Source organism: Rhinatrema bivittatum, chromosome 3 (assembly GCF_901001135.1).
Source record: "Rhinatrema bivittatum chromosome 3, aRhiBiv1.1, whole genome shotgun sequence".
Lineage (NCBI taxonomy): Eukaryota > Metazoa > Chordata > Amphibia > Gymnophiona > Rhinatrematidae > Rhinatrema > Rhinatrema bivittatum.
Window position 1 is genome coordinate 389,466,046 of NC_042617.1, and position 27,352 is coordinate 389,493,397.

Here is a 27,352-nt window from a genome sequence, read left to right on the forward strand (position 1 = left end):
TGTAAAATTCCACGAGTAAGTTGCCAAATTTACATGCGTGTCTTTTAAAATAGCAACTTACATGCGTAAATATTAGCCCTGTCTGGGAATGCATCTAGACCTCACCTTTTTCACTTGTATATGTGCGCGTGAACCATAAACTATGTGCATATTTTTGATGTTTATAAAATAGCAATTACATGAGTACCTGCTACTTATACACGTGTTTATAAAATAGAAACTAAGAAGATTTCAGCACATAGGACCACATTCCCTGCCTAGTCTGCCCATTTGTGCCTGTGTATTGTGCTGTCACAACTTTTAATCTGCAGTCTTCTCCTTCCCTCCATCACTAAGGTCCCTTTGGGGTTAGCTGCTAGATCAGGGGTTGTGAAATGTGTCCCCTGCAGAATAATTACAAATTGTCACCTAGTTTAATTTCAGCTGCTCAAAAATGGGCATTTCAGGATAGGGGCATGGGTTGGCGAGAGTAAAGTTCATTAGCATATTGAGGGGTGAATTTTCAAAATGTTTTGATTGTAAAAATTAGCATGCATTTCAAAATGACTTTTTTGAATATGGATAAAATGTATATTTTTAGCATTTTACTTTATGGTCTGCAACAAACTTTATATCTCAGCGATTCCTCATCGACAAATAAGACTATGGGATTTACTTTACCAAATATTCCTTAGGGCCATGCAAGGTGGGGGGGGGGGGGGGGGCGGGGAAGGGGGAAAGTTTTGTTTCATTTAGGGTTTTGTTTCCTTATTTTTATTTCATTTCGTTTGGAATGCGCTAAAACCATTTTAGTGTGCACCGAAACAATTTAGTGTGAGCTGAAACCATTTACTTCTCATTAAACCTTTTAGTGTACACTAAGCAAAACCAAATAAATAAAAGCACGCCCCTGTTTTGTGTAACCATCAAATTGACATGAGTCACCGTTTTTATGATCTGATAATTCATAGGACTCATATGTTTTTTTCAGTCAGAAACAGAACATACACCTTTCATTTAGCATCACAAGATCATATAGTTATATTGTATCATTTTTAGTTCACTTTTAGGTTCAATTAGTAAAAGAAACAAAGTGAAAACATCTTTGAACAGGTTCTGGAGACTTCAGATACTTTAGAAGTCCCTGTAAAATGTGACTCAGAGTATACACACTGCTTATTTTTGGAACATACTGAAAAGAGACAACCACACTGGACATGAAAAGTAAATTTTATTAAACATGTTTACATAACATGAGCTGGAAGTTCATTTAAAAGCACAGGAGGGTGTTAAGACAAGTGGTCAAAATAGAAAGAAACTACCGAATTTATAATCAGTTGACTTTTTGGCCACTAACACAGACTAGAATCTAGTAGTAGTGCACCAATACTTCAGTTCTTCCTGCTCAGCAGGTCGAGCAGTAATCAATCTTTGCCCTATGGAAAGATGGGCAGAATAGTTCCGGCCTGTTAAATAACAATAAATAGTTCACTTGGTGCAGGCAGTATGTCTATGAATTAAAACCTAGTGAGTACACAGTTTCTACATGTGTTACAGTCCAACAGCAGGAATCTACATCAAAATAGTTATCAGAAGGAATTTGGTCCGTACTACGTTACATTTTCCATAGGGTAAAAAATAAAGTCCATCTATAGACATTTAGCACCAGACTGACAGACTTAGCCTGGTTAAAATCTGCAAAATGTCTATAAGAAAAATGGATGGCTTAGATTTCTTGGTTATTTCCTTATAATTACGAGCAAACTGTACAAGTACATGCAACATACAAGCTGGCCTATGTGGAACTAACACACATTATTAAATAAACTTTTTTTGTTTGTTTGTATCTTTTTACAAAACGTGCATGCAGCTTTGAACATTTCCTAGTCATGCTGCTTTATTTGTGTGATCACAAAATCGATCGGCCCAAGAAAGGAAAACATATCAATGCCCCCCGCAGGTCTGCAATGATGTTTTATGTTTTTGTTTTTGCTTTTTTTTTTTTTTTTTTTTTTACATGAAAATCACTAGGGATTTCAATTTCAAGGCCAAGAAGAAATCAAATGAATCAAATGCAGATTTAATCCTGTCTTTTTTCTTCAAAAAAGTAAAATACTTTGCGTTAAAAAATCAAGCTTTGTGCTTGCATCAGTCTCAAAGAAATGTAAACTGAAATTTGATAAAAACATTAGTAAGTGCAGAATATTTCAACTGGAACAACTTATACCCTGCAGAGTCAAGTGTCTTAAGGGTACAGCTGACAGGGCCATATGCTCATTCTCTCTATTGATCAATGTTTCATTGTTTTTACATGTGAACATAATTATTTGATTTTTCTTTGCTTATAGGAGAAAAACTGCATTGCAGGTAATATTTTGCATGTCAGCATTAAGATTGAAGTTGCTCTTGTCAGTCCCCTGTATTGGTCACACATGAGTTTTCCAATAGTTCCTCTCAATGCTGAATGCCACAAAACATTTAAAAAATAATTGTTTAGAATGTAATCATAATTTTTTTTTCACAAAATATTACATTAATGCCATGACAAATCATTCTTTCATTTGCTGTTGTCTACTTTTTGTTACATATTTATTTTTGTTAAAGCAATGTTGATCATTCATTCTGAGTTTCTATGTTGTAAGACTTTTTGAGAGCCAGAACTAATGATAACTCTGTTGGCATTACAGTATGTATTCTGGATGATAAACACTTTAAGGATGCCACCAGAGATTTACCTCAGGACTTTAAAAATATATATAAAAAAAATACAGGGAAAAATCTCTGGGAGCATCACCACAAAGACATACAAAAATGTAATGGAACCACACAGGAAAAAAAAATTAGTAGAAGTAACAAATGCAGAAAAATATAGTTGAAACACCATTAAGATAACACTGCTTAGATCTCTGTAAAAATGCAGAAAAATACATTTTTGACAGAGTGAAAACTTCCAGTTTGTATTTTACTCTTCCCTCTTTCAGCATCAGTGACTTTCACTAGTATTAAATGATCCTCAATCAATGTACTTCTTTATTTTGCCAATTTTAGCCACTTTCCTTTTTCAGATCTTTTTTAAGATCAGTATTATAGGCAAAAAACAAATGATTGTCTCCAATAATGCTTTGTTCATGGAAAGATATGGTTCTGATTGTTATCTTGGGTGGATAACGTTTTAATTACAGTAGCAGCTGGAATGCCCTGACAGTTCATTATGATCTAATGCAGGGAGGCCCAGTTGAACTTTCAAGAGATGATTGGGAAGCTCTGCGAGTAAGGGGTGTCAAGGTTGGATCCACCAATGATGAAGGGGGAAATAATTTATACCACCCAATTACAACACTGGACAAATCGAGTTCCTCCAAAAGGATCTGTGCAACACCCATGAAGCATTTGTGATCCATTCGGCCATAGTCTCCCCAGACTATTACCTGCAAGCAATGAAAAGAGAAAAATAAATGACTCTCCAAGCCTAGATGAAAAATGTATTAAAACGGGAATTGTATTTATGGAGACTCTTCATTCAGAAAAGCTGCATTAGATTAGCATCATCAAAAGTTAGGAAATAAGCTCACCTCAAGAACCATGACTTGGCAACTGTCCGCACTGTTTCTATGAATCCCAGAGTTATTTGAAATATAAAAAAGTGATAACTTTGGAACAAAGTACTGCTACTAGCACATAACATAGAAGAGTCCCAGTGCTGGGGGGTTTCTGTCCTTGCACCTAGACTGTGGGTTGAAAAAAGCCAGTAAGATGTTCTTATTGGTCTAGGCTAAGAGGGAATGGGAATTTCTTGCAGGACAGGGGCAAGATTAGGAATCACTTTTCCTTCTGTGATCATCCAGCTGCTTCCCTCAAGTGCAACTTCGATAATCTTTTTCAGATCTTCCTCAGAACCCCTCTTCTTTCCTGAGCCCCATAGCCCTGTGGTTCATGAAGGCAATCTCACACCATAGCTTATGGTTCCAACTTGTAACTTTATTTTCTCTTCCGGGTACCAGCAGCAAAACACAATACAATAGATGAGTCACAGGATCCAGCTGCAGACATTTTAACTGATAGCCTTGGATAAACAAAACCCACATTTTGATGACAGCACATCCATTAGAACTTTGACAGCTCTAGTAATCATGACAAAGAAAACAAAACGTCCAGCTTGACCTCATGATAAAAACTGAAGCAGATGAACACATAACACTAGATGAACTCATAACACTGAAGCCATCTACTTCAGTTTATTTCTAGCAGGCAATGGTTCTAGTAGATAACTCTGTCTATTGTCCCTCCTAGGGCTCTTAACAAGACTAGGCATCAGTACCTAAGAGCAGTTCTTTGATGCATCAACATCTATTGTTAAAGGAGAGGGACATGAAACCCAGAAGACCTTAAGGGAAGCTTCGAGAATCCAGGGATAGTCCTTTCTTTTAGACTTCTTTCAGTTAACCCATAAATCTTCCTTTCCTCAAATATAGAACTCAAGCCTATATATCAGCTATACTTCCCTTAGAGATAATTTCTCTCAACACATTCACTTAAAGCAAGGATGGCCAACTCTGGTTCTCTGTTTGTGGCTCTTTGTTTGAGAGCCACAAACAGGCCAGATTTTCAGGATATCCATCAGGAATTTGCATGAGATAGATTTGCATGCAATGGAGGCAGTGCATGGAAATCTATCTCATGCATATTCCTTGGGGATATCCTGAAAACCTGGCCTGTTTGTTGCTCTCAAGAACCAGAGTTGGCCACCCTTGCTTTAAGTGAATGTGTTGAGAGATGATCTCTAGGGGAAGTATAGATGAAGTAAGTTCCATGCGCTGGTAGCCGGCGCGCGCTTCCCCAGGACAACATATAATGGCGCTGTCCTAGCCCGCACCTCGACCTAGCTCTCCTTACCCAGACCACACCCCCTGGCCCACCCATTTTAGCTGGCCAGGCACTTCTGCATGTATCACCTGAAATGCATGCGGTGCGCGCAGGGCATGGCCAACCCCCTAACCCACAAAATTTATGCGCACAGGGCTTATGAAATTCAGGCGATATTTTCTAAATAAAAAAGCATGTGCCCAAGTTCCAACACTTCCCAAATCCCAGCACTTGAAAGCCTCTTCCTTATGCTTGTAAAAATATGCACATACAGTATGCATTCGTATAATTTTACACAGGTAGCAGTCAGGCAATTTTCTAAAAGACCATTTCTGTGGCTAAACCAGTATTTTAGCCACACAAATCTTTTTGAAAATTACCCTCTTCATTTATGGCTTATTCTGCAGGCCATTTACAATTATTGATGGCCTTGCTTTGAAGTGTCTTAAGCAATGTACAGTAACTGAACTATTAGCCAACCACTCTGGGGCCTGGAATAGTTCAAATAATGGGAAAAGTCAAATATCTGGGCTTACAATAATAAGTACCTAAGACGTTAAATAAATGATAGCTACTGAAGTCAGAAAGAGGGAAAAGAAGACAAGGTGGATTGAAGGTTGATATTTTTGTTTAAGAAACTGATTAAACATGCTATGGGAATTTAGAACAAGGGACTGCCTCTCCTGCTGTTCTGTGGAGACATTTTGGACTTTCAAGCTGCTTAAATAAGCAAGAAGAATCTGGAGGTCCCAGCCTGGAAACTGGGAGCACACTAGCATCTTCTTCATGGTCACTGGTCTGCCTCTCCCACAGTGGAGGATTTTGGTGGAAAAGTAGCAGTACATTGGTGAAATAAATAGTGGATATATGAACTTATAATTTCAAGCAATAGGGACAACACATGCAAGGAATTGCAGCAGGGATCAGAAGTCTGAGAAAAAGACCTGTGATTGTGGCAAAGTTCTCATATAAATATTCTCAGGTCTATATTGAGTATTGTGTATCCCAGCAAATGGCAAGGTTATCCGGGTAAGCTACCATGATAACATTCAGCAGGGCAAGTCTCCTGATGAATCTATTTGGCTTCAGTTATCTGGCTAAAACTGATGGCATTAGGAGTTTATTAACTGAGATGTGCTGTTATCTATGAGGAAAACTATTTTGTTGTGTTCTGCCAGGTCAATTTTTCTGTTGTGCACTTTCACCCCAGGGATAAAATCCAAACAAAGGATTTATTCATCCAGGCACTTCCCTGAGCTCCACAGATGACAAGGAGAGACTTGTTACATTTGGATGCCCTTAAATCTGTGGTCCCCAACCCTGTCCTGGGGGCCCACCAGCCAGTCGGGTTTTCAAGATATCCACAATGAATATGCATGAGAGAAAATTTGCATGCACTGCCTCCATGGTATGCAAATTTTCTCTCATGCATATTCATTGTGGATATCCTGAAAACCCGACTGGCTGGTCTGCCCCCAGGACAGGGTTGGGGACCACTGCCTTAAATGACCACATACAACTTGTATGTGTGAGTCTGTGAAGCATTTGCAAGGCATAGTACAGACATCCTTTCTTGAACCATGAGAAAATGATGAGAAGGACAGTATCTACCCAACAGATCAGTCTCATCTGTATGGTATGTTTGATCAGCTATTAAATTATTTTCTGCCACATATTTTACCAAAGCTTCTGCATAATCCTTTGTACCACCTATGCCAACAGAATCCCCAACCAACCATCAAAATACAAACATTTATCATTAATATTAATTTTTCTGTTGAAGTCCGTAGCCTTCTCAATGACTATCCATCCAGGCATTGGAATCTTAATGTGATGCCCTCCTGCTTCACTACCCATCAGACTAGAGAATGTTCCAGTACTGGGAGACTCCTGGGGAGCAGTATCACCTAAGAGTAGAGGGTGATCCATTCCCCAACGGTGGGTCAGCAATAGAACTATAAAGGGGGAGGGGGGTCCAGGGAGGGGTCACACAATGGAGTCTAGTTGAAGGAGTTTTGGCACTCTAGGAGTTAAGAAAATTGCATCTTAGAGGGAGTCTGGAGAGAGGCAGAAAAGGGACTGGCCCTCTGCCTTGGATTCCAACTGATTCTCAGGAGAGGAGTTTTTTCTTGTAAGGGCCAAGAGTAAATCCAGGAAGATCTAACCCTGAGGGAAAAGGAGAGGATTTGTTCTGGTCAAGCCAGCTATATATGAGTAATTTTGGTATAAGAAGGTGATTTTATTTTATTCTTGGGAAGGTCTGAATATTTGGAGGCCTTGCTCAGGAGGACTAATGGAATGCAGGTGAAGCATGAAGTGAATTAAGCAGCATAAGAACTTATGTCTGCATATCTGATGTTTGAACAAATTGATGAACTGAAATTTGTTTTTTTTTTATTTTTATAATCTGGGATTGTGTCTCTCTTTTTATAAATCTGTGGAACATGGATTTTTCATTCAGTAAACCCTTTTCTCCGAATTACAACAACCCAGTGTGGTCTGATTATTTGGTGGAGTGTAATCCTCTTAGGGCCCCATTCATAGAATCCATATTCCCCCAACCCTGCAGTGTGTTAGTGCTCAGCAAGGCTGGAATGTGTGATCCCTCCCTACACAAGGGGGGAGGGCTAATTGCATTAGTTATACTACATTTTGGTTTGCACCATTCTCAAACCACTTCATTAATGCTTTGTATGTTTGCTTTCTTAATATCTTCCACATACACATGGACTCAGAAGATTCTGTGGCAGCATAAAATTAAAAAAGACTACTTTTACCTCACAAAAGATCAAACGCATTTCTCTTTCCATTATATTCATGGCAGATCTGACATCTTGGTGCGCCATGTTTAGGATTCTTCATTTTCAGTTTTTATTTTATTTTCCATGGGAATTTCAATGTTATAACAAAAAAAATCAGTGGAAAAATTACTTTTCCACTGATTTTTCTCCTGCTTGTTATAACAAAGTCATTCTGATATTTTTTTTTTTGTTGCTCTGATAACACTGCAATTCCCGGGGAAAATAAAATGGAAAATGAACATCCCTAGCCATGTTCAATTTGTTCAGTTGTTTCAGTTTTCTGCTCTGTATTTAATACTACATGTTTGTTCTTATGTCCTTTAACTGTTGATGTCATAGCAGAAATAGCAGATCTGAGGCAATGGTAGATCCAAAGAAGGGGCAAGTTTGAGGCAGCAGTAGAAGAGACAGAGGCACGCCCAAGGCAACAGCAGCAGTGGGCCCGAAGTGCTGACTGGTGCACAGCAGCATGAGGGCAAGATGATGTATGAGAGAGAGTTTGGGACACAACGAGGCTGAGGAGAGTGGCTGCTGAGATCTAAACAAGGCAATTGATAATGGGAAATCGTCCTCCAAAATGGTTAACTAGGTCAATCTGGTCATCGGTGGTTGGATAATAGATCATCTCTATACTTTTTTAGCAATGTAGAGAGGTAATATTATTTCCTCTTCCTACTAATATGTCTTTTTATACACCCAAGTACACTATTAGCTTTCTCAACTGCTTTATTATACTCATTGATTACCTTGAAGTTATCAGAGATGACCCTCAAGTCTCTTTCCTGACTGAGAAGTGGTATTTTGGTGCTTACAATTTGGCATCCCAAATGGATGATTTTGCAGTTTTCACTCTTCCCCAATTATTTCATACTAAGTATTTTAAACAAACTTCAGTTCAGTATATCTACCTGCTAATACAGGGATCTCTGTTCACCTCTCCATTCCCATTACTTCAATCTGATTACTTACCTGGTGGGCTTTTGAATATGCAAAATATGAATTTGCATATTGGTTCAAGAACCAAGCTAATTTACAAAAATTCTGATTACTCTGAAACCAAACCAACTTGAGGGCCAAAAGGACCAGAGTTGAGAATCACTGTATTAATGAAAGCACATAATTATATAGCACTTAGGACTGTGTTGCTACTGACCTGAAGGACTTTACCCTGTGGACTGTCATCAAAAACCAGTGACTGCTGGTACAAAGGATCAAGTGTCTTTCGTGCAATTCTGGTCTTCTTCTTGGCAATGCAGGCCCCATTTTCCAGCAAATATACCTTGACATATGGAGCTAGAAAATGAAAGAATCAAGTGCAACTCAGTAATTCATTTTAATGAAGATTTTAAAATTAATGTAGAAAGTTCACATTTGTGCACTTGTTCACATCTAGTAGTACAAGACTTTTTGGGTAGGGAGACCCCCTGGGTATTTGGGGTTTGAGGCATTGTGAAAAATTGTCTATTGGATCTGCATTTCTAACATGGCAGTTGGTGTAATGTAGATCAAAAGTTTACATTGTGTGTTTTGGATATCTGTTAAGTTGAAGTTGCCAAAGGGTTTTGTTGTGGGTTACCCCTTAAGAGGATGGGATGATCTGATTGGTGGCCTAGGCCGATATAAATTCCGGGTCTCTTTGGGGGGAGTTTGCCCTTTCTAAGTTGCAGCTTGGGAAGAGCAGGACCTCCAGGATGTAGGATCCTGGAGGTGAAGAGGAGACCCACAAAGGGAAGAGCCTAAGGAGGACTGGAGAGTGGAAAAAACTGGAGAAGTCTACACCTTGCCAGAAGGAGACACTCAAGACAATGGAAGACAAGGTGCCTAATGTCAATAGTTTGTGAGTAACTCATTGGGAGAGGGTGAATAGCCTCAGGGGGTAATTGGGGATTTCAGCTCCATGTCCCACAACAAGAAAGAGAGGAGGAGTATGGAAAGATGAATCTGTGATAAGGAGAGAGATGGGAAGATCTAATTTCTGTTTAAGTGTAGACTGGGAGTATGGTACTTTAACTGTTGTTTTATTATAGTGTATGTTTTACTCTGACTGTGTATCCTACAAATTTTGATTATGCAGTACTGACTGTTTACCCTCTGCTAAAATGTATATAGTTGCTGGCTGGAAAATGCAGGAAAAATAAAGTTGGGGGTTTTGGTTAAGCACGTGAGTAGAGTGTCTTTGCTTTTGGAACTTTCATTTATGCCAGCAGTAACTGAGAAATAGGGGGACCAGGTTCATGGAGGGGAGGAGAGGAGAGGTGATGCCCTCCCTGCCCTGCCCTGCCAGGGAAAAGTATTCTGCCTCACTGCTTCCAATAGGGTTAACTTCACCACCTGCAAGGCCCAAATTCTTGAACCCACAAAATAAATTAGAGACAATAACCCTGACCATATTGAGACAGATCTTCTCAATATTCTAAGTGTCTGATGAATGGGGATGCATTAAAATAATTTTTCTCTCTGAAAAGAACCCCCTTAATTTCACAACCATTGAAACTCAAAGCAAAGGGATTACCTCACATACTTGAACGTAATCTGCTTTGAAGTGCCAAATAAAATAAATAAATAGATATAATCCAAGACTGTTTAAATAGGATGCAGAACCTTCATCAGGGTGCATTAGGCATCTGGCCAGAATGTTGGTACACAGTTAACGCTTCTAAAATATATTAAAATCTATAGCAGGTACAGCTCTGATTGATCTTGCATTACAGCAGGATTTGTTGTCAGAAAGAATTGTCAGGCAGCACTGAATGCAAATATGGAATAAGTATTATCTTGATGGTGCCTTTGATCTTTGGACATAGAGTAATTTTATAACTACCCTCACAGAGCTAAAGTCTGCTTTGAAAATGCACGGGTTCATTGGGCGTGCATGTGGACACACCTGCTCCCAAGCAGGTATAATCTCATGCATGTAGATTTAAGTGCATACTTTTCAAAAATTGAGATTATGTGCAAAACTCCTTCTGGAACGCCTACTTCAACTGTGGGTAAAAGTCTATGCAAGATCGGGTTTTGCATAAATGTTTACACCCAGGAGCCCTGGGTTGACTTTCAATATATGATTTGTGCTCATAAACCAGGAATTTATGCCTGTAAAGTGCTTTGAAAATCAACCCCTTACAGACCAGTTTTCAAAGTGATTTCCATGAGTAGAATGTGTTTTACCCATGTAAATTGTTTGTCTGAACCTTGCCCTTCATTAGCGCTGCACAAAGTCTGCACGTTGTGGACGCACTTACATTTTGCTGCTCTGAGGCATTTCCTTGGGTGTGTTTAGGACTCATAGATTGCATTTGCAAATCTACGGGTCTACTTTTCAGTGTTTAGATATCTGACTGGTTTGTTCAGAATAGCAGCAGCAGACTGGGGTCAGGGATGGAAGGATTTTGTAACATGTTGCCAACCATTGGGTACTGTACTGCGATTGGCATCCTGTACCTCAAGGTCTAGGCCTCCCAACATAGCTCCGAGTATCCTGCTCCTCTGCTGCATCTTGCTGCTTTGAGTAAGAGCCCGTAGCAACTCTCCAAGTTTATAGGACCAGCATCTAGGATTTCATGTAGCGTGGACTGTTAACATCAGCACTGCTCTAACCATAAAAGGAAGCTCACTCCTTTGGCAGGTGCCTGAGCAATAGGTCTTGTGCCATGACTGCACTAGCCAATTTGGTGATATCCCAAAGGAGGGGGAATGCAGGGTTCAGGAATAGGCAGGTCAGGCATAAGATCTTCTGCCTGACCAGCCACCTTCCTTTTGGCTTGGACCCTCTGATGCCGGTGGCTGGCAGGTCTTATGATGGGTGGTGCACAGGATCAGGAATAGGGCACCCAGAAGGACTGGGTGGCTGCAGAAGGAAAGGGACAAGAAGGTGCCCTGGACACACTTATCAATAACAGGGAGTACAGCAACAAGACAAAGATGGACAGATTAGCACAGGGCTACATAGGATCATTGACAAACAAGAGGCTAGACAAGGCATGGAACAACAAAGACAGTACTAGGGAACCACACAGACAAGGGGCTGAAGAAAGGCCTAGCACAGGACAAGGGCTCTTATTGACTGCTTACCATAGAGAACATTGTATTTGGTAACCACCCTCTCCAGTTGCAAGTATTTTCCTCATCTATAGAGCATGTTCTATGCTATAGCAATGGTGAAATAGGGATAACAGGGTGACCTGTAGCCTGGTGCAGCATTTACAGCCTTCAGATTAGTTGGGAGGACTCTCTGTCTTGCTATGCATGCCTTCTGCTTCTTTCTTTCTTCCCTCCCCTCTTCTGTTCTTCCCCAATGTCCTCTCTGTGTCTCTTGCACCCTTTTCTAGTCACCTTATCCACCTTCTCCTCCTGCCACTCCGATCCACTGCTCTCTTCATCTTGCGCTCTTCCACCTCCATACTTCCTCCCCTTACTGTTCCCTCTCAGCTCTCTAGCCTTTATCCCTATATATTCTCCTAATGGGAGCACTAGGCCCGTTCGTCCTCCAAAACGCCCACTTCCATCCTGATTCCCGTACCCACTTCAAATGCCCTTCAGCCTTCTCTCCACCCTTACCGCTTTCAGCTCACTCACACTCCATGCATGCTACTCTCACCCACATACACCCAGCCACTTGTCACTGTGATCTGGCCATTCTTACACACACTCTTTCCTGTTGTTCCATCACTCAAACACTGTGAAGGCAATGCTCACTGAAAATTGCCCCCCCCCCCCACACCCCTGTGGGTAAAAGTACTGGTTAAAGCGCAAGTATTTTTACCTGCCAGCAAAAAGGGGCAGAGTTGGGATGGGGATGGATCAGGGAGGAAAAATATGCTGGGTTCATTTGCACCTGCTTCAAAACCCATGCAAATGTACGTAGGTACAGTGTACCCACTGTCAGCAGCCACCAGAATTTTCAATTGGAACGCCCCCCCCCCCACAAAGGGTTTCCCTTTGTAATGAAGTTTGTAGTCCCATGGATACACAATACCTGTGGGATTGCAAGGGCAGTGGGGATTTTACTATTTGCACCCTCCGTGACTAGAATGGGACAAACACAGATCCACACCAACACACTTACTTGTACAAAGGCACCCACACAAAACTTCTAATGAAAGACAACAGGAAGAATAAGATAAAGGGTTACAAGACATAGACAAGACAGCAAATGGCAAAAAGACTGAAGCCACTAAACACCCATCTGCATTTTCCAATTTCCATTAACTTTTTCAACAAATCTTCCATGCCTTAGTCCAGCTAATGTCTTGTAGGGTGATATCTCCTGTTTACCACTGATGCATCAGTTATGAATTATGATAGCCATGCACAGGATAAATTCTGACAGGCCCACAGTTTACTATAGCAGGAGAAGGACTTTTACCCAGGTGAACTTTAAACTATCTTGCATCAGTGGAAACTAAAGGCCTTGTTGCAAGCAGTATTTGAGGCCTTGTTTCCAGTAGTATAGAAGGTGTTATCAGACGTTCCTAACTGCAGTTCCTGTGCAAATAAAGAAACCATACTGAAGAGACAATAATATGACTTAAGATCCTAAGCAGAATGTCAGGGACAGGCAAGCAGATCCCCAACTTTGCAAAGAAGAGCAGCTTGAGACAATGCTGACACTCTGACGCAGCTTGGGATGACTACCTGACAGTTTCTTCCCCAAAGAAACTGGGGGGGGGGGGGAAAGGACCTGCCAACATGGCAGTACCTCCCCCCCCCCCCCCCCGCGATGGGGGAGAAAATACCTCCAATGCAGCAAGAGACCCTCCACTCAGCATGAAGGTATGCATGAGCTTATGCATATTTATCAGCAGAGAATTATAAGACAGGGGGGCAAGGAGGCAGAAGGAGGTTCGAGTCTGGAAGGGAGGAGGTTCAGTTCTGGAAAGAAAAGGGGAGTTTGGTTCCAGAAAAGAAGAAAAGAAATAATCTCCTGGCAGAGTGGCCTGGAAGCCAAAAAGGGAGCAGTGAGGCCAGGCACAGACCCCAAAAGGAAGTGGAGTCCCAAATCCTGAACGCAAAACCCTGGGAGAAAACCCTGAGAGTGAGAACCTGTACCGAGGTGTCCCTGCCAGATCTCCCTGCCATCTCGAAGAGTAAGAACCAGCCCTGCCCACTCTGTCAGCCAGTCCAAGAAGCGAGCCTCTCTCCTGCCCACGCTCTCCAGCACTCCAGAGGGAACCTGCGTCCGAGGTGAACAGAGGAATTGCCTGAACGTTGGAATCAGGGGTAAGTAAGTTAGCCACAAGTCTTCCTATCAAAGCAGGCTAAGGTTTATGGCATGGTTTGTTACCACCCATGATACAGAATTTTCTTTAGGGAAAACTGATGCTTAGTAGCCAGGATGTTAAAAGATAGGAATTATTGTTATTTTCTAAATGCTATGTCTTGCCAAATCTGATAAATAAAAGTCTGTTTCAGAGGAGCAAACATGTTATCCTTTACCTGACTCACGATCACAAGGAAGGTGGGAGGGATGCTATCTTTTAGCAGACAGACCCCTACCCACCCCCCCTCCCCATCTACCCTACTGTCCTCCTCCTCGCCTCCTCTCAGCACTGATCCTGGAGGTATGTGCAAAGCCACCTTTTATCTATTCCTAGCAAAAGTGGTGTCTGAGAAGCAGATGTGTGGTTGCTTACATGCGGAAAGCTGGACATGCATGGCTTTAGTGAAAGCCCTGTTCAAAAAAAGACTATTGATGCTGTAAATAAAACTATTTTCATTTAGACTTTTCGTAGATTCAAAAGACACATAGACAAAATTTGAGAAGAAATGTCTTGGCACAAATAAAAGAAATGACATCTGTAAGTAAGACCAAACAAAGAAACAAAAGAGCTAAGAAAGAAAGTCGTGGACGTTAGGAAGAACCACTGTTTTACAACAAATAATTCTCCTAAACTCTAATCACTCTGCCTACAAACTTAAAATGTGTACTTGCTGTCCTCATCAGTCACAGTCTTCCCACTACTTCTGGTTAGCTTCCCAAATACTCCCACCACGGCAGGACACCCATACAAAATTCCGTGGCATGGCTGGTTTCTGGAGCTCTCATACGGGAGTATATCTCTCCTGTGTTGGCCAACTTGCATTGGCTATTGGTTTTCTGGTGGGTATGCTTTAAGATCTTGCTTATAATGTTTAGGACTCTTCATAATCACACCCTTGCTTGCCTTACATCAACAGTAAGGATATACCAGCCAGTACTTTCCCTATGTTCATCTTCCAAAAATCTTTTAGTAGTTCCTTCTCTCAAACATGCCCATCTTGTTGAGTCCAGGGAAAAAATGTTTAGTATTTCCGACCCTGTGGAATGATCTACCAGAGTATATAAGGGCTAAAGCTGAATTTCTTTAATTTAGAAAATTGCTAAAGGCACACTTATTTTTGCTTGCCTTTCCTTACCGATGCGGTTTCACGATGGATGTCTGCAGTGAGGATCGGTGTTTTTGTTAGCCCGCAGTGATTGTTTCTTTTGTTTTCTTTTGTTATTGTCATTTTAATGCTGCTTTGCATCTTATATGATTTTATTTGTTTGTTAGTATTGTATTGCACTGTGCATGTTTGTTGTAATCTGCTGAGAATTATGGATCGGTAGAATATGAATATTTTGAAATAAATAAACAATACTTCTGGTGCATAAATAGTGCCTCTGTTCTCAAAATGTCCCTATCACCACTGACATCTCTCACAGTACTGCCCTGGCTAGAGCTCCTTAATTACACTACATCCCCATTACTACTGCTAACATTTCATTACTTTAAACGCTACCAGTGACTCTCATAGAACTCCTGTGACTGGTTCCTTGACTTTCTGAATGCCCTAACAATTGCTGAAACAAAAAGAAATAATCTTAACAAACAAACCAAGAAACAAAGAACTCAACTGACTCAAATCATAAAAGGACATTTGAAAAAAATTGTACATAAACAAAAAACCTAAAGGGTGAATTTTAAAAGAGTTGCTCGCGTTAAAAGGCCAATATTCGCGAGTGAGCACTCTTATTTTAAAACCAGAAAAACATGCGGGCATATGCGCATGCATGTCCAACAGAATGTGTAAAAAAAAGGGGCGCATTTGGGGCAGGTCAGGGGTATTCCAGGGCAGAGCCAACATTTACACGTGTCAATCCCAATTTTTAAACCAGCGAATGCAGCGTGCATTGGGCTGTTACCTGCGCTTATTTACTTCTGCTCTGTTTCAGGTGGAAGTTAGAATAAAACTTGTTATAGCCAAAAACTGACTGGGTGAGGGGTCTGAGTAATCTCAGCCGGGGGGGGGGGGGGGGGGGGGGCGTGCAGGCTGAAGAACCAGAGGGGTCTCGATGACCTAGAGATAGACTGGGTAAAAAGGTGGACTAAGTGGTCCAACTGGTTATTTTCTTCATGTGTGCATATTTTTAAATATTCTCACTTGCGCGTATAAAAGCCGACAAGTCGAAAGGAAAGACACGCGAATAACGTTTCCTTGCATAACAGCTTAAAATTAGGAGCACATATACATGCGCTAGGTGTATTCTATATTATATGTGTGCACTTGGCAGACAATTTAAAAATCCAGCATATGTGTGCTCACGCCCACATATACACTTACCTGAACTTACGTGCTCGTTTTAAAGTTACCGTCTAAGGAAAATAGATCAACACACTAAAGGACAACTCTTCAAAATCCTGACAATGGCAAACAAACCAACTCCCCAAAATATGAAGGGGAAAGCAAAAGAGTCAATTAATAATAAGCTAAAAATAAAAAAGGCAAACCATTCAACTCCACTCTCATCGACTGTACTAGCTATAAAATAACTGAACAGTTTTATAAAGAAAATATAGATAGTCCTGTTTGCATTATGATACAAATATTCTGGTCTCTTGGGATGGAATAATGACCACCAGAGGCCATATTGCCTTCAGTCTTTGGCCTTAGAAAATATGGATTGAGCTGAAAGGGTTAGTAGACCAGCTGAATGCACTATCGGGCGGATTTTCAAAGCCCTGCTCGCGTAAATCCGCCCGGATTTACGCGAGCAGGGCCTTGCGCGCCGGCGCGCCTATTTTCCATAGGCTGCTGGCGCGTGCAGAACCCCAGGACGCGCGTAGGTCCCGGGGTTTTCGGAAGGGGGCGTGTCGGGGGCGGGGCCGAACGGCGTGGCATTTTGGGGGTGGGCGCGGCGTTTCGGGGGCGGGCCCGGGGGCGTGGTTTCGGGCCGGGGCGTTCCGGGGGCGTGGCCGCGCCCTCCGGAACCGCCCCTGGGTCTGGTCTCAGCGCGCCAGCAGCCCGCTGGCGCTCGTGGATTTATGTCTCCCTCCGGGAGGCGTAAATCCATGGATAAAGGTAGGGGGGGGGGTTTAGATAGGGCCGGGGGGTGGGATAGGTAGAGGAAGGGAGGGGAAGGTGAGGGGAGGGTGAAAGAGAGTTCCCTCCGAGGCCGCTCCGATTTCGGAGCGGCCTCGGAGGGAATGGAGGCAGGCTGCGCGGCTCAGCGCGCAGCCTGCTGCGCAAACAAAAGTACGCGTAAACAAAAGTACGCGATCGCGCAGTTTTTCAAAATCTACCCCTATCTGTTCTGGATATGAGGAGTGCTTACCAGGAGTCGACTTGGAGCCTGGCTTTTGTGTAAGACCTCGTGCTCTTATGACTTCTACTTCCAGCTGACCTTTTTTATCCACCATACCAATCTGAATATCACCTGCAAAGAAACAAAACATATACCTAAATATAGGCTAAATGAATAAAACAGGTTTTAACAGATGCACAAAAGGGGTTGAATTAGCACAAGCTTGAAAACTTGTTTTTAATCAAATGTATATGACATTGAAAATCCAACTATAAACAAGTGATCCTATGGCACTTCCAGATTTAAAAAGAGAATCACACCTGTAATAAGGCAAGCAGTGTACTTTTTGTTTCTTCTGTTATTTTTAACTTTGCTTTCTGGATTCTATTACCAGTGGTTTAAGTGTTATTATGGTTCAAGAATGACCATGGTATGGACAGGAGTGAGCTATGGTGTTTGCAGGTGGAACATGGAGCATAAGAGTCTGTGACAAGCAGTGGGGTCAGAGATGGATGGAGAGAAAAATCATAGCTGAAGTGTGTGTGTGTGTGTGTGTGTGTGCGCGCGTGTGTGTGTTGGGGGGGGGGGAGGGGAAGACAGAGGATTGGGGGCAAAACACAAACAGCAGTGTGCAGGAGTTGTCTACAGCAGCTGTATATTGTTTGCTAGAAATCCCATAAGGATTGGTACTAGACATACTCTAAAGCACCACAAGAGGGCAACAAATTGAACTGATTAGAATATTTTAGGAAAGTAGAACTAAGGGTCAACATTTATTGCTGTGTGACTATTAACATGGCAACCATGCTAGTTTATTTATTTTTTAGATATTGACTGAATGGGCTAGGTGTGCCAAGGGGTTCTCTCATTTTGAGTTGGTGATTATTTATATATGCTTTACAAGGCATCCAAATCCATTCATGTATTCGCCTTTCTATAACTTCCTCTAAGCTCCTCTAAGTTCATGAATCACACTTTTGTATCTGAACTGGCGAACAAAACTGTAAAATAAATGAGGGAAATTGTTTGGGATGCTACTAATGAACTTGAAAAGAAATATAATTTTCTACCTAATAGAATTGTCTGGAAAAGACAGTGAAAGTGAAATAAAGGAATCATGATCTTAATAAGTGAAGGCCCTCACTTTCTCTTGTACTAGCTTTTAACACCTAGAGGACGATATTCAGCCTGCCATGTGCAGATAACATTACCTGGACAACTTGGTCCGGTTAACTTTATCTGGGATATTCAGGCTGAATATCTGGTCTAAAGTTACCAACAATTTGCCTGGACAAAATGTATCCAGTCGGGATGGGGGATGGTGATAGGTGAGATTACAATTTTTAAATATTGGGTTTTATTGGTAAATTGGCTTATTTCAAAGGTTAGTCAGACAAATCCTTTCAATATTGACTCACTTGATACTATTAATGCAAAACATAAATGACTTCTGTTTTTAAGAAATTCGGCCTTTTTACTCATTCTGAAAGAAAATATAATTTGGCCAATGTTTGAGGGGTATTCATTTCTACACCGGCAAATTTACTTCTTTATGAAGCTTTGGTGCATCTCTGAATATCACAGTATTGACATTAATGGGATCATTTTGTAACAGCCCCCATAGATATTAAGGCAATGAGCCACACACTTTACACCAGTTTTCAAAGGTAAAATGCATGTGTATTTTCCCTCTAACAATTATCCCACCATTACTACCTGCACATATTTATACCTGATAATGTGTGCACATAGACTTTTTTCAAGAAATCCCTTCCCAATCCTGCCCCCAGGAACAACTGGGCTCACTGTGAGTCAACTTACACAGTTACAAAATATTGGGTAGGTCATTTTGTAAAAGGCTATTTCCATGGGTTAAGACTGTAGAAATGGCTTTATAAATTACCCTCCCTGAGGGCATGTTTCAAAAGACATTTACTGAATAAATGGTTATTTGCTTGGGCAAAAGGGCTGTGGGTAAAATTACTTGTGGGGATCAACAATGTTTATACTTTCACCTGTGGAAAATATAGTTGGGATCAGAGGTGGAGTTCAGTCAGAAGAGGCAACAATGCACATAGTTTTGCATTTTCAAAAATATTACATATTGTATATTGTATCCAATGGGACATTGTCTTTATTGCATATACAAGTAAATGACTCACCCATGGCAGGGGTTGCTAGTGTCTGCCGACCTACTAGTTGTGCAGGGCCAAGTCCATCAAGGAAATCACTGAACTGACTATCAGCTCCCAAACGTACTCCTGGGAATATTAAGCTACAGTAGAATAAAACAAAAAGATGTTTAAGCATAAATGGATTTGTACTCAATTGCAATAACATACATATCTGTATGAAGTATCAAGCAGCTTAAATAGGCATTCCTTTCCTTTGTTTAATCCATAGTGAAAGATTCTTTTTAATTTCAACATACCAGTTTAACATTTTTACTACAAAACATTTAACTCTAGTCATATCTTCTAGTTTAGTTTAATTTTAAAGCAAAGATAAATAACATTGTGGCATAACTGAAAATGTGTATCCACAAAATTCATCCTCTATAATTGCACAAAAAAATTAAATCTTACTAAATCAATCAAGGAACAACCATATAAGAATTGTTTAAATACTGGCAAAAATGAAGGACCACCATATATAGAACCATGGAATATTATTTCATTAATTATCCATTAAATATGCATTAATATAATCTTAGTCCACAACGTCAAGGAGTATATTTTTCACATTGTTTTTCGCAAATAAAATTGAAGCTCATTATACATGTGTCAGAAATGTTAATGTTAATATACTGATTTTTTTCTTTTTTTTTTCAGTTTTGCTGTAGGTATAATTGAGGATGCAGAGAATCAAAAAATAGAATCCAGTGACTATTTTTTTTTTATTATTTATAATTACATTTTTTTATTATTCTTTTGGTTTGATTCTTTCATTGTTTTATTTGTTGCTAGTTATTGTTTTCTATTATATGTTGTGAATCACTCTGTTTTCCATACTTCAGGATGTAACACTGAAGCAAATAAATCTGATTATAGCAGGCATTTCCAGGACCTGCTAACCCGCTCAAAGGAAATTTGTAAAGTAGCACAGAAGTTAATAACAGCCTCCAAAGGAAATGAAGGAGAGGGTTTGTTGCACCTTAGGGCAGATTTGCTGGCTTTCTTTTTTTATGATAAAGTTAGGAACATCAATAAGGAACTTGATTCTTATGGTGTGGAAGAAAATGAGAATATCATAGTAAAAACAGAATCAGGAAATAAGTTATTTAGGTTCATAAAACCTAATATGGAGAATACTATTCCACTTATAAACTACAGGGTCATTTATAAAAATGTGATAACTACCACATTGCGACGTTAACATTTAAATGAGGGAAAGGGAAGAGGTTAAGGCAGGATTTGGGTGGGGTAAAAAAATTTTTATGCCGGTACCACTGCAGGTGATAATGTTGTGATACCACTGCTGCCCGAAAAATGGTGCCTTGGGCGATGGCCGGGCCTATAAGTCAGGCCTGAGCACATCATCACGAGGTGCTGGCAGTCGCCCCCGATGATGTGCGTGTTGCGTCAATGATGTACCCGACCTCGGCGGCCAAACTCCCATGAGATGTGGGATTCGCTGCCGCCGGTGCGCCACACGGCCTGCCTGCTTCCTCCCCTCCTAATCCCTCATGAGGAGATGGTAAATGCGTGGGAATGGCCGGCGACCACTTCTCTCCGGGTGCCAGGTTATCGACGAAATGAGCAATGGCGGGTGGGGGAAGGGTCCGGTTCTCCCAAAACATATTGATGCACTTCTTGAATTAGAAAGGGAACATCTGAGAAAAAGATTGAGAGCATGAACAAATGTACCTTCCTATAGGTATATAAAATGAGCCAAACAATGAGGTAGTTTTCACCATTATATACATTAATGGTCCTTATAAAGATATAAAACAAAATAAAAAAATCATATAGTACTATTCAATTTATTCTTTGACTATAGGACATTATACAATGGAATGTTAAGTGGGTTTAGTTAAGTGTTTAGTATGTACAATTGCAATATAGGGAATCTAATCCTTTCCTATTCCTATGTTAAACTTTACATGATCTCAATTATCAGGTCAAACTTTACATCATCTCAATTAGCAGGTCAAATACAATAAACACATATCTGTTCTGTTCTGCAAAGGTAGGTCCATTCCTGGGTAGTCTTATAAAATCAAATAACTAATAGAATCTAATTGTCTTCTGTACACTAATTACTGTTGCCTTTCCATCCACACTTTTGTGACCATGTAGATGGTAAATTGCAGGAGGAACTTGTGAGACTGTGACTTGGCATTTACATGGCAGATGAAATTTAATGTGGACAAGTGCAAAGTGATGCACATGGGAAAACGTAACCCATACTGTAGTTACACGATGTTAGGAGTTACTGTCCAGGAAAACAATCTGGGCATCATAGTAGACAATACTTTGAAATCCTCTGTTCGGTATGCAGCGGCGGTCAAAAAACCAAACAGAATGTTATAAATTATTAGGAAAGGAGAATAAAATAGTGAATGTCATAATGCCTCTGTATCATTCTATGGTGAGGCTGCACTTAAAGGTGAATTTTAAAAGCCTGACATGCACATTAATTAAAGCAGTGGTTCTCAACTGGTGTATCGTGACACACTGGTGTGTCGCCAAGAACACGCAGGTGTGTCGCCACACTTCCTATTCCCCTGCTGACCCAGCTGCTCCCCCTCCCAAGCAAAATAGGTCCTCCGCCTGGGCTTAAAATGCTGATAGTCCAGGTGGAATGCGGGAGGACAGCTGGTGTCAACGGCACCGGCATGCTCTCTTCTTCCCGCCCCCCTCCCCCACCCCGTGGCCTGGAAGAGGAAGTGATGAGCAGCGGGTGTGTGTGCGGGAAGAAGAGACCATGCTAGTGCAGGCAGTGTCAGCCTGAAGAAAAGAAGAGAGGCACAGCCTGAGGAATGAGCTGCGCAGCTCGTAGAAAAACAAAGAATGTCGTTAACCCCCGCTGCCAATGGGACTCCTTTCTCCGCGAAGGCTGAAAATGAAGTAGGTTGCTGCTGCCTTTAGGGTTAGAAGTGGAGGAGGCTGCTGCTCCCGCTAGTTCAGGGGGGGGGAGGGGAAGAGTGAGTGAATGAGCAAGCATGTGTGAGATCCTGTGTGTGTGTGTGTGTGTGAGTGAGAGAGCATGTATGTAAATGATTGAGAGCCTGTACATGTGAAAGAGAGTGTGTGTGTGATTGAGAGCTGGTTTAGGTGAGGGAGCATGTGAGTATGTGATTGAGAGCATGTGTGAAAATGAGAGAAAGATAGAGCATGTGTGTCTGTGTGATTGAGAGCTGGTTTAGGTGAGGGAGCATGTGAGTATGTGATTAAGAGCATGTGAGAAAGAAAGAGCATATGTGTCTGTTTGATTGAGAGCTGGTTTAGGTGAGGGAGCATGTAAGTATGTGATTGAGAGCCTGTGTGTAAATGAGAGAAATAGAGAGAGCACGTGTGTCTGTGTGTGATTGAGAGCTGGTTTAGGTGAGGGAGCATGTGCGTATGTGATTAAGAACATGTGAGAAAGATAGAGCATATGTGTCTATGTGTGATTAAGAGATGGTTTAGGTGAGGGAGCATGTGAGTATGTGATTGAGAGCCTGTGTGTAAATGAAAGAAAGAGAGAGAGCATGTGTGTCTGTGTGTGCGACTGAGAACTGGTCTAGGTGAGGGAGCATGTGAATATGTGATTGAGAGCCTGTGTGTAAATGAGAGAGAGAGTGAGCATGTTTGAAAGCTTGCGAATGAGAGTCTGTGTGTGAGAGAAAAAGACAGAATGTATGTGTGTGATTGAAAGCCTGTGTGTAAGCCTGAAAAGATAGACAGCATGGGCCAGATTTTCAAAGGGGTACGCGCGTAAGATACGAGCGTACCCCCCGAAAACCTGGCCCAAACACCCCCTGTGCACGCTGAGCCTATGTTGCATAGGCTTCCGGTGCGCAAGTCCCAGGGCTTTCCTGGGGTGGGGCGTTTTGGGGGGTGTGTTGCGATCCGCGCGTCATCGGGGGGTGTGTCGAGGGGGCATGACGTGTTTAGCGCGTCATCCGGGGGTGGCACCATGGGCGTGGTTTTGGCCCGGGGTGTTCCATGGGCGTGGCTGCGGCCTCCGGACCAGCCCCTGGACCGGAACATGGAGCGCGGCAGCCGGCCCGGCGCGAGCAAAGTTACGCCTGCTTTGAGCAGGCGTAACTTTTGTGATAGAGGTGGGGGGGGGGGGGGGTGGGTTAGGTAGGTGAAGGAAGGAGAAGATGGGGGAGGGCGAAGGAAAGTTCCCTTCGAGGGAATGGAGGCAGGCTGCGCGGCTCGGCACGCACAGGCTGCCGACTTTGGGCAGCCTTGCGCGTGCCGACCCTGGATTTTAATGGATACGCGCGTACTCTTGGTGCGTGAACAAAAGTACGCGTGTGCACAGATTTAAAAAAATCTGCCCCCATGTGTGTAAATGTGTAATTAACAGCCTATATAAGTGAGAGAGAAAAAGCACGTGTATATGTGAGTGACTGAGAGCCAGTGTGTTAGAGAGAGAGAGAGGAGAACGTTGCAAGCAAATCATCCCTCCTCCTGCTAATTCAAAACAATCTCAGGGCACCTGGATATCAAACATTCTCAGGTATTGTTGAGTTCATGGACCCTTGAGCCAGCTGTAATAGATGGTGATGCACTGGGGGAAGGCCCCCAGCTGAGGTTGCAACCGGTAGGTGGCCCGAGGAAGGAGACCAGAAGGATCTTCACCACTGGAAACCCGAGATCCACCCAGGAGGAGCCCATGAGGATCCAAGCCGCTTGGACTTACAAGGTCTCCTGTGGGTGGCAGCTGGAAAGACATCCTGAAGTGAAGAAGAGGAAGGAGATGCCAGGAGGCCAACTGGAACTTCACCACTGGAAGCCCGAGATTCCCCCGGGAGGAGCCGTGAGGACCTGAGCCGCTTGGACTTAGGTGAGGCCTCCTGATTGGAAGTGCAGGACTCAGAGGGTAGAACCGGAGTCAAAGCCAGGAACAAGCCAAAGTCAGTAGCCAGGAACAAGCCGAAGTCAGAACTGCAACTAGAAACTCAGAAGCGAATGAACCTCGTAGCAAGGCAAAGTATGGGCCCAGCTGCAGGGTTTAAATACCCCTGCAGCATCTGACATCATCTGGAGGCTGTCCTGCATCTTCCTGCGCTGGGCCCTTTAAATCTTCAGCCCCTGCGTGCGCGTGCCTAGGTGGTGGGGCCCGATGCGGCGGATCAACGGCGTCTCCCTCGAGGAGGGAGCACCGTGGGGAGAGGCCAGGACGGCCTTGCCGGACGGAGAGGTCTTTCAGCGGCCCGGGCTGACCCCAAGGTAGGTGGAGGGACCGGGGCACAGCCCGGGACTGTAACAGGTATGCAGAGCAAAACATTGTTTGTATCCTTATTATTTTTCATTATTGGGTCTTTGTGTCTGCTATTTTGAAATATTTTATTGGTATCTAGAAATTTTTTATATGAGATTTAATTATTGGATATTTCATTCATCCGCTGTTTTGAAATAATCTGTTCTTTTTGTTAGTATGGTTTTACTGCTACTGATTTTATATTTCTTGATTTGTTTTATAAGGATGGGAGATGTTTCTTTTTTCCTTTGTTACACTGCATACAGAGACTCTGGCTTGTTGCGGTTTCCAATTCAGTTTTTGTCTGCATGTTTCTACTTAATGCGTTTTCGTCTCTTTATTCTTTGTTAGGTGAGGGTCAGCCCATGTGATTCAGGTGAGGTTCTCTGCTGGGGTGTAGTTTCTGCGTAGAGCTCTATAGCAGCCTGACTTGGTCCGTTTTCCTAATAGGAGATGTATTGGTGTCTTAAGGCCTAGTATAATATTTTCAGTGTTGCCTTTTCTTAGGTAAGGTGGTTACTTAAGTGCTGGAACTTGGTGCTGTTTTGGTGTGGGATGTTTACCGTTTATGCAATTTCTGTTCAGATACAATATGTATCTTTTTCTTGTGTCATTCTTAACAATAAAAATAATACTGGACCTTTATTTTTTATTTCTGTCGTAAATTGTAATGAGCAGTGTGTCACACATGTGAGCGTGGTCTGTCAGGTGTGTCATGATGGGGAAAAGGTTGAGAACCACTGAATTAGAGGATGCATAAATATGCTGGGGCTTTGCGAGCCGAGCAGATTTTAAGCCACCTGGATACAAACATAAATGCCATTGCATGCAAATCTCGGAAGTTTCAAAAAGGGACAGGATGTAGCCATGGTCTAGGTAGGGCATGGATGGAACATGGGCGTTTCAATACTTGAACCAGAAATTTGCATGTAAATACTTACACGATACGATGCATACCAAGGTGTCCTGCCACATAATATTACTTCTGCTATGGATGGCATGAAAGTTTTTTAAAAAAAAACTAACAAGTCATATCTCTGGAGTGTAAAGGATCTGGGGTAACTGGGGGGTGTACAGGCTAACAAACCAGGGAGGGATGTAGGGATCTGTTTACTGGGTAAACTGGGGAGGAACAGATAAAACAGGCAATGGTATCAGCGCACATCCCTTTTAAAATGTCCCCACTTACGCTATAAAAGCAACACAGGCATGTTTCCATTTAAAATTAGGAACATGTGTGCACGGGCCCAGGCTATTTTATAACGTGTGCACATGCACACATATGTTATAAAATAACAGTGTCCCTGAGCGCAGGCCCATGATCGCACACATATGTGCACTTGCGCAATGCTTTGAAACCATCTTGGAGTACTGTGTGCAGTTCTGGTTGCAGCATTTCATAAAAGATATACTTGCAATGCAAAATATACAGAGAAGGGTAACCATAAAGAGAAAAGGGATGGAATGGCTCTCCTACAAGGAAAGTCTAAAGAAGTTCTGTTTATTAAGTTGGAGTTGATACATCTTAGTGGTGATATGACAGAGATCTATAAAATCATGAGTGGAATAGAAAAGATAAATTAAATCTATTATTAACTCTTTCAAAAAAATATAAAGATTAAGGGGAACTTCATGAAATTAGTAAACAGCACATTCAAAACAAATCGGAGATTTTTTTTTTTTCATTCAATTCACAATTAAGCTCTGGAAATCATTACTGGAGTATGTAGTTAAAGCAGTTAGTATAGATGGTTTTAAAAAAGGAATGGTCAAATTCCTGGAGAAGAAATCAATAAATTGTTATTAACCAAGTAGACTTAAGAAATAGCCATTACTTATCATTGCACGATACAAGCATGGGTTCTATTAAAATATTCAGCCACTCTACCAGGTGTCTCCCTTTGCCTACCCTAGTCCACCCTCCCAACCCTCTCAGGACTCACCAACATGTCCTTGGTGGTCTAGTGGGGGCCTGGGAACAATTTCCTGCTTCCAGCCTGGCAGCTGCAATTATTCAAAATGGCACCAACCGCCCTTTCCCATATCATGCGACAGAGCTACCAGTGCCATTGGGTAGCCCCTGTCATTATCTAAGGGTAATGGGCAGCCCACAGCATGTTGAATAATGGTGGCAACCCAGCCCGGGAGTGGGAGGTCATTCCCGTGCCCCTGCTAGACCACCAAAGATATTTTGATGAGTTCGGGGGGGAGGCGGGAGGGTGGGTTAGGGTGGGCAAGAGGGCCACCTGGTGGAGTGGCTGAATATTTTAATAAACGGGAAGGGTTGTGGCAGGTTCTGTACATGGTTTTTTGTTTGTTTTCTTTTTTAAACCAAACAAAAAACAATCTGAGGGTGGACTGAAATGTTTTTTTGTTTTTGTTTAATAACAAAACAAAAGAAAAAAAACATATAAAATGTCATGGTTATTTCTTTTGCTTTGTTAGACCCAAGGAATGCATCAAAATAGAAAATATCGTCAATGTTTCCTATTTCATTGCAAATGAATGCCCACCCCTAATATATATTATCCTAGAGTCTTTGAATTTATGCCAAGGTATGCACTGTCCAATATCTTGCTCTCCAAGTGGGCTTCACCACTGAGTACATTATCTATATATTGATCATACAATAAGATAGGTGCCTAAACCTTTCCATCAAAAAAACTCCTGTAAGACTATAAAGATGCAATAACAGGAAATCTACATCTGTGCACAAAATAAGATCTGCGATCATATTGTCCTATTTTTG

At 41.9% G+C, this 27,352-nt stretch overlaps 1 protein-coding gene across 6 annotated transcripts in view; it reads right to left on the reverse strand.

The window, feature by feature from the left end:
• Positions 1-1,191: 1,191 nt before the first annotated feature.
• RIMS1 (regulating synaptic membrane exocytosis 1) overlaps positions 1,192-27,352 on the reverse strand; it is a 697,371-nt gene continuing 671,210 nt past the window's right edge. For all 6 annotated transcript variants that reach the window (XM_029595629.1, XM_029595632.1, XM_029595630.1 and 3 more), the window contains 4 exons: positions 19,350-19,462; positions 17,218-17,319; positions 8,797-8,936; positions 1,192-3,407 (listed from right to left, as the gene is read on the reverse strand). In XM_029595629.1, coding sequence (XP_029451489.1) covers positions 3,189-3,407; positions 8,797-8,936; positions 17,218-17,319; positions 19,350-19,462 — 574 coding nt within the window. In that variant the 3' untranslated portion in view covers positions 1,192-3,188. The remainder of the gene's footprint in view (positions 3,408-8,796; positions 8,937-17,217; positions 17,320-19,349; positions 19,463-27,352) is intronic.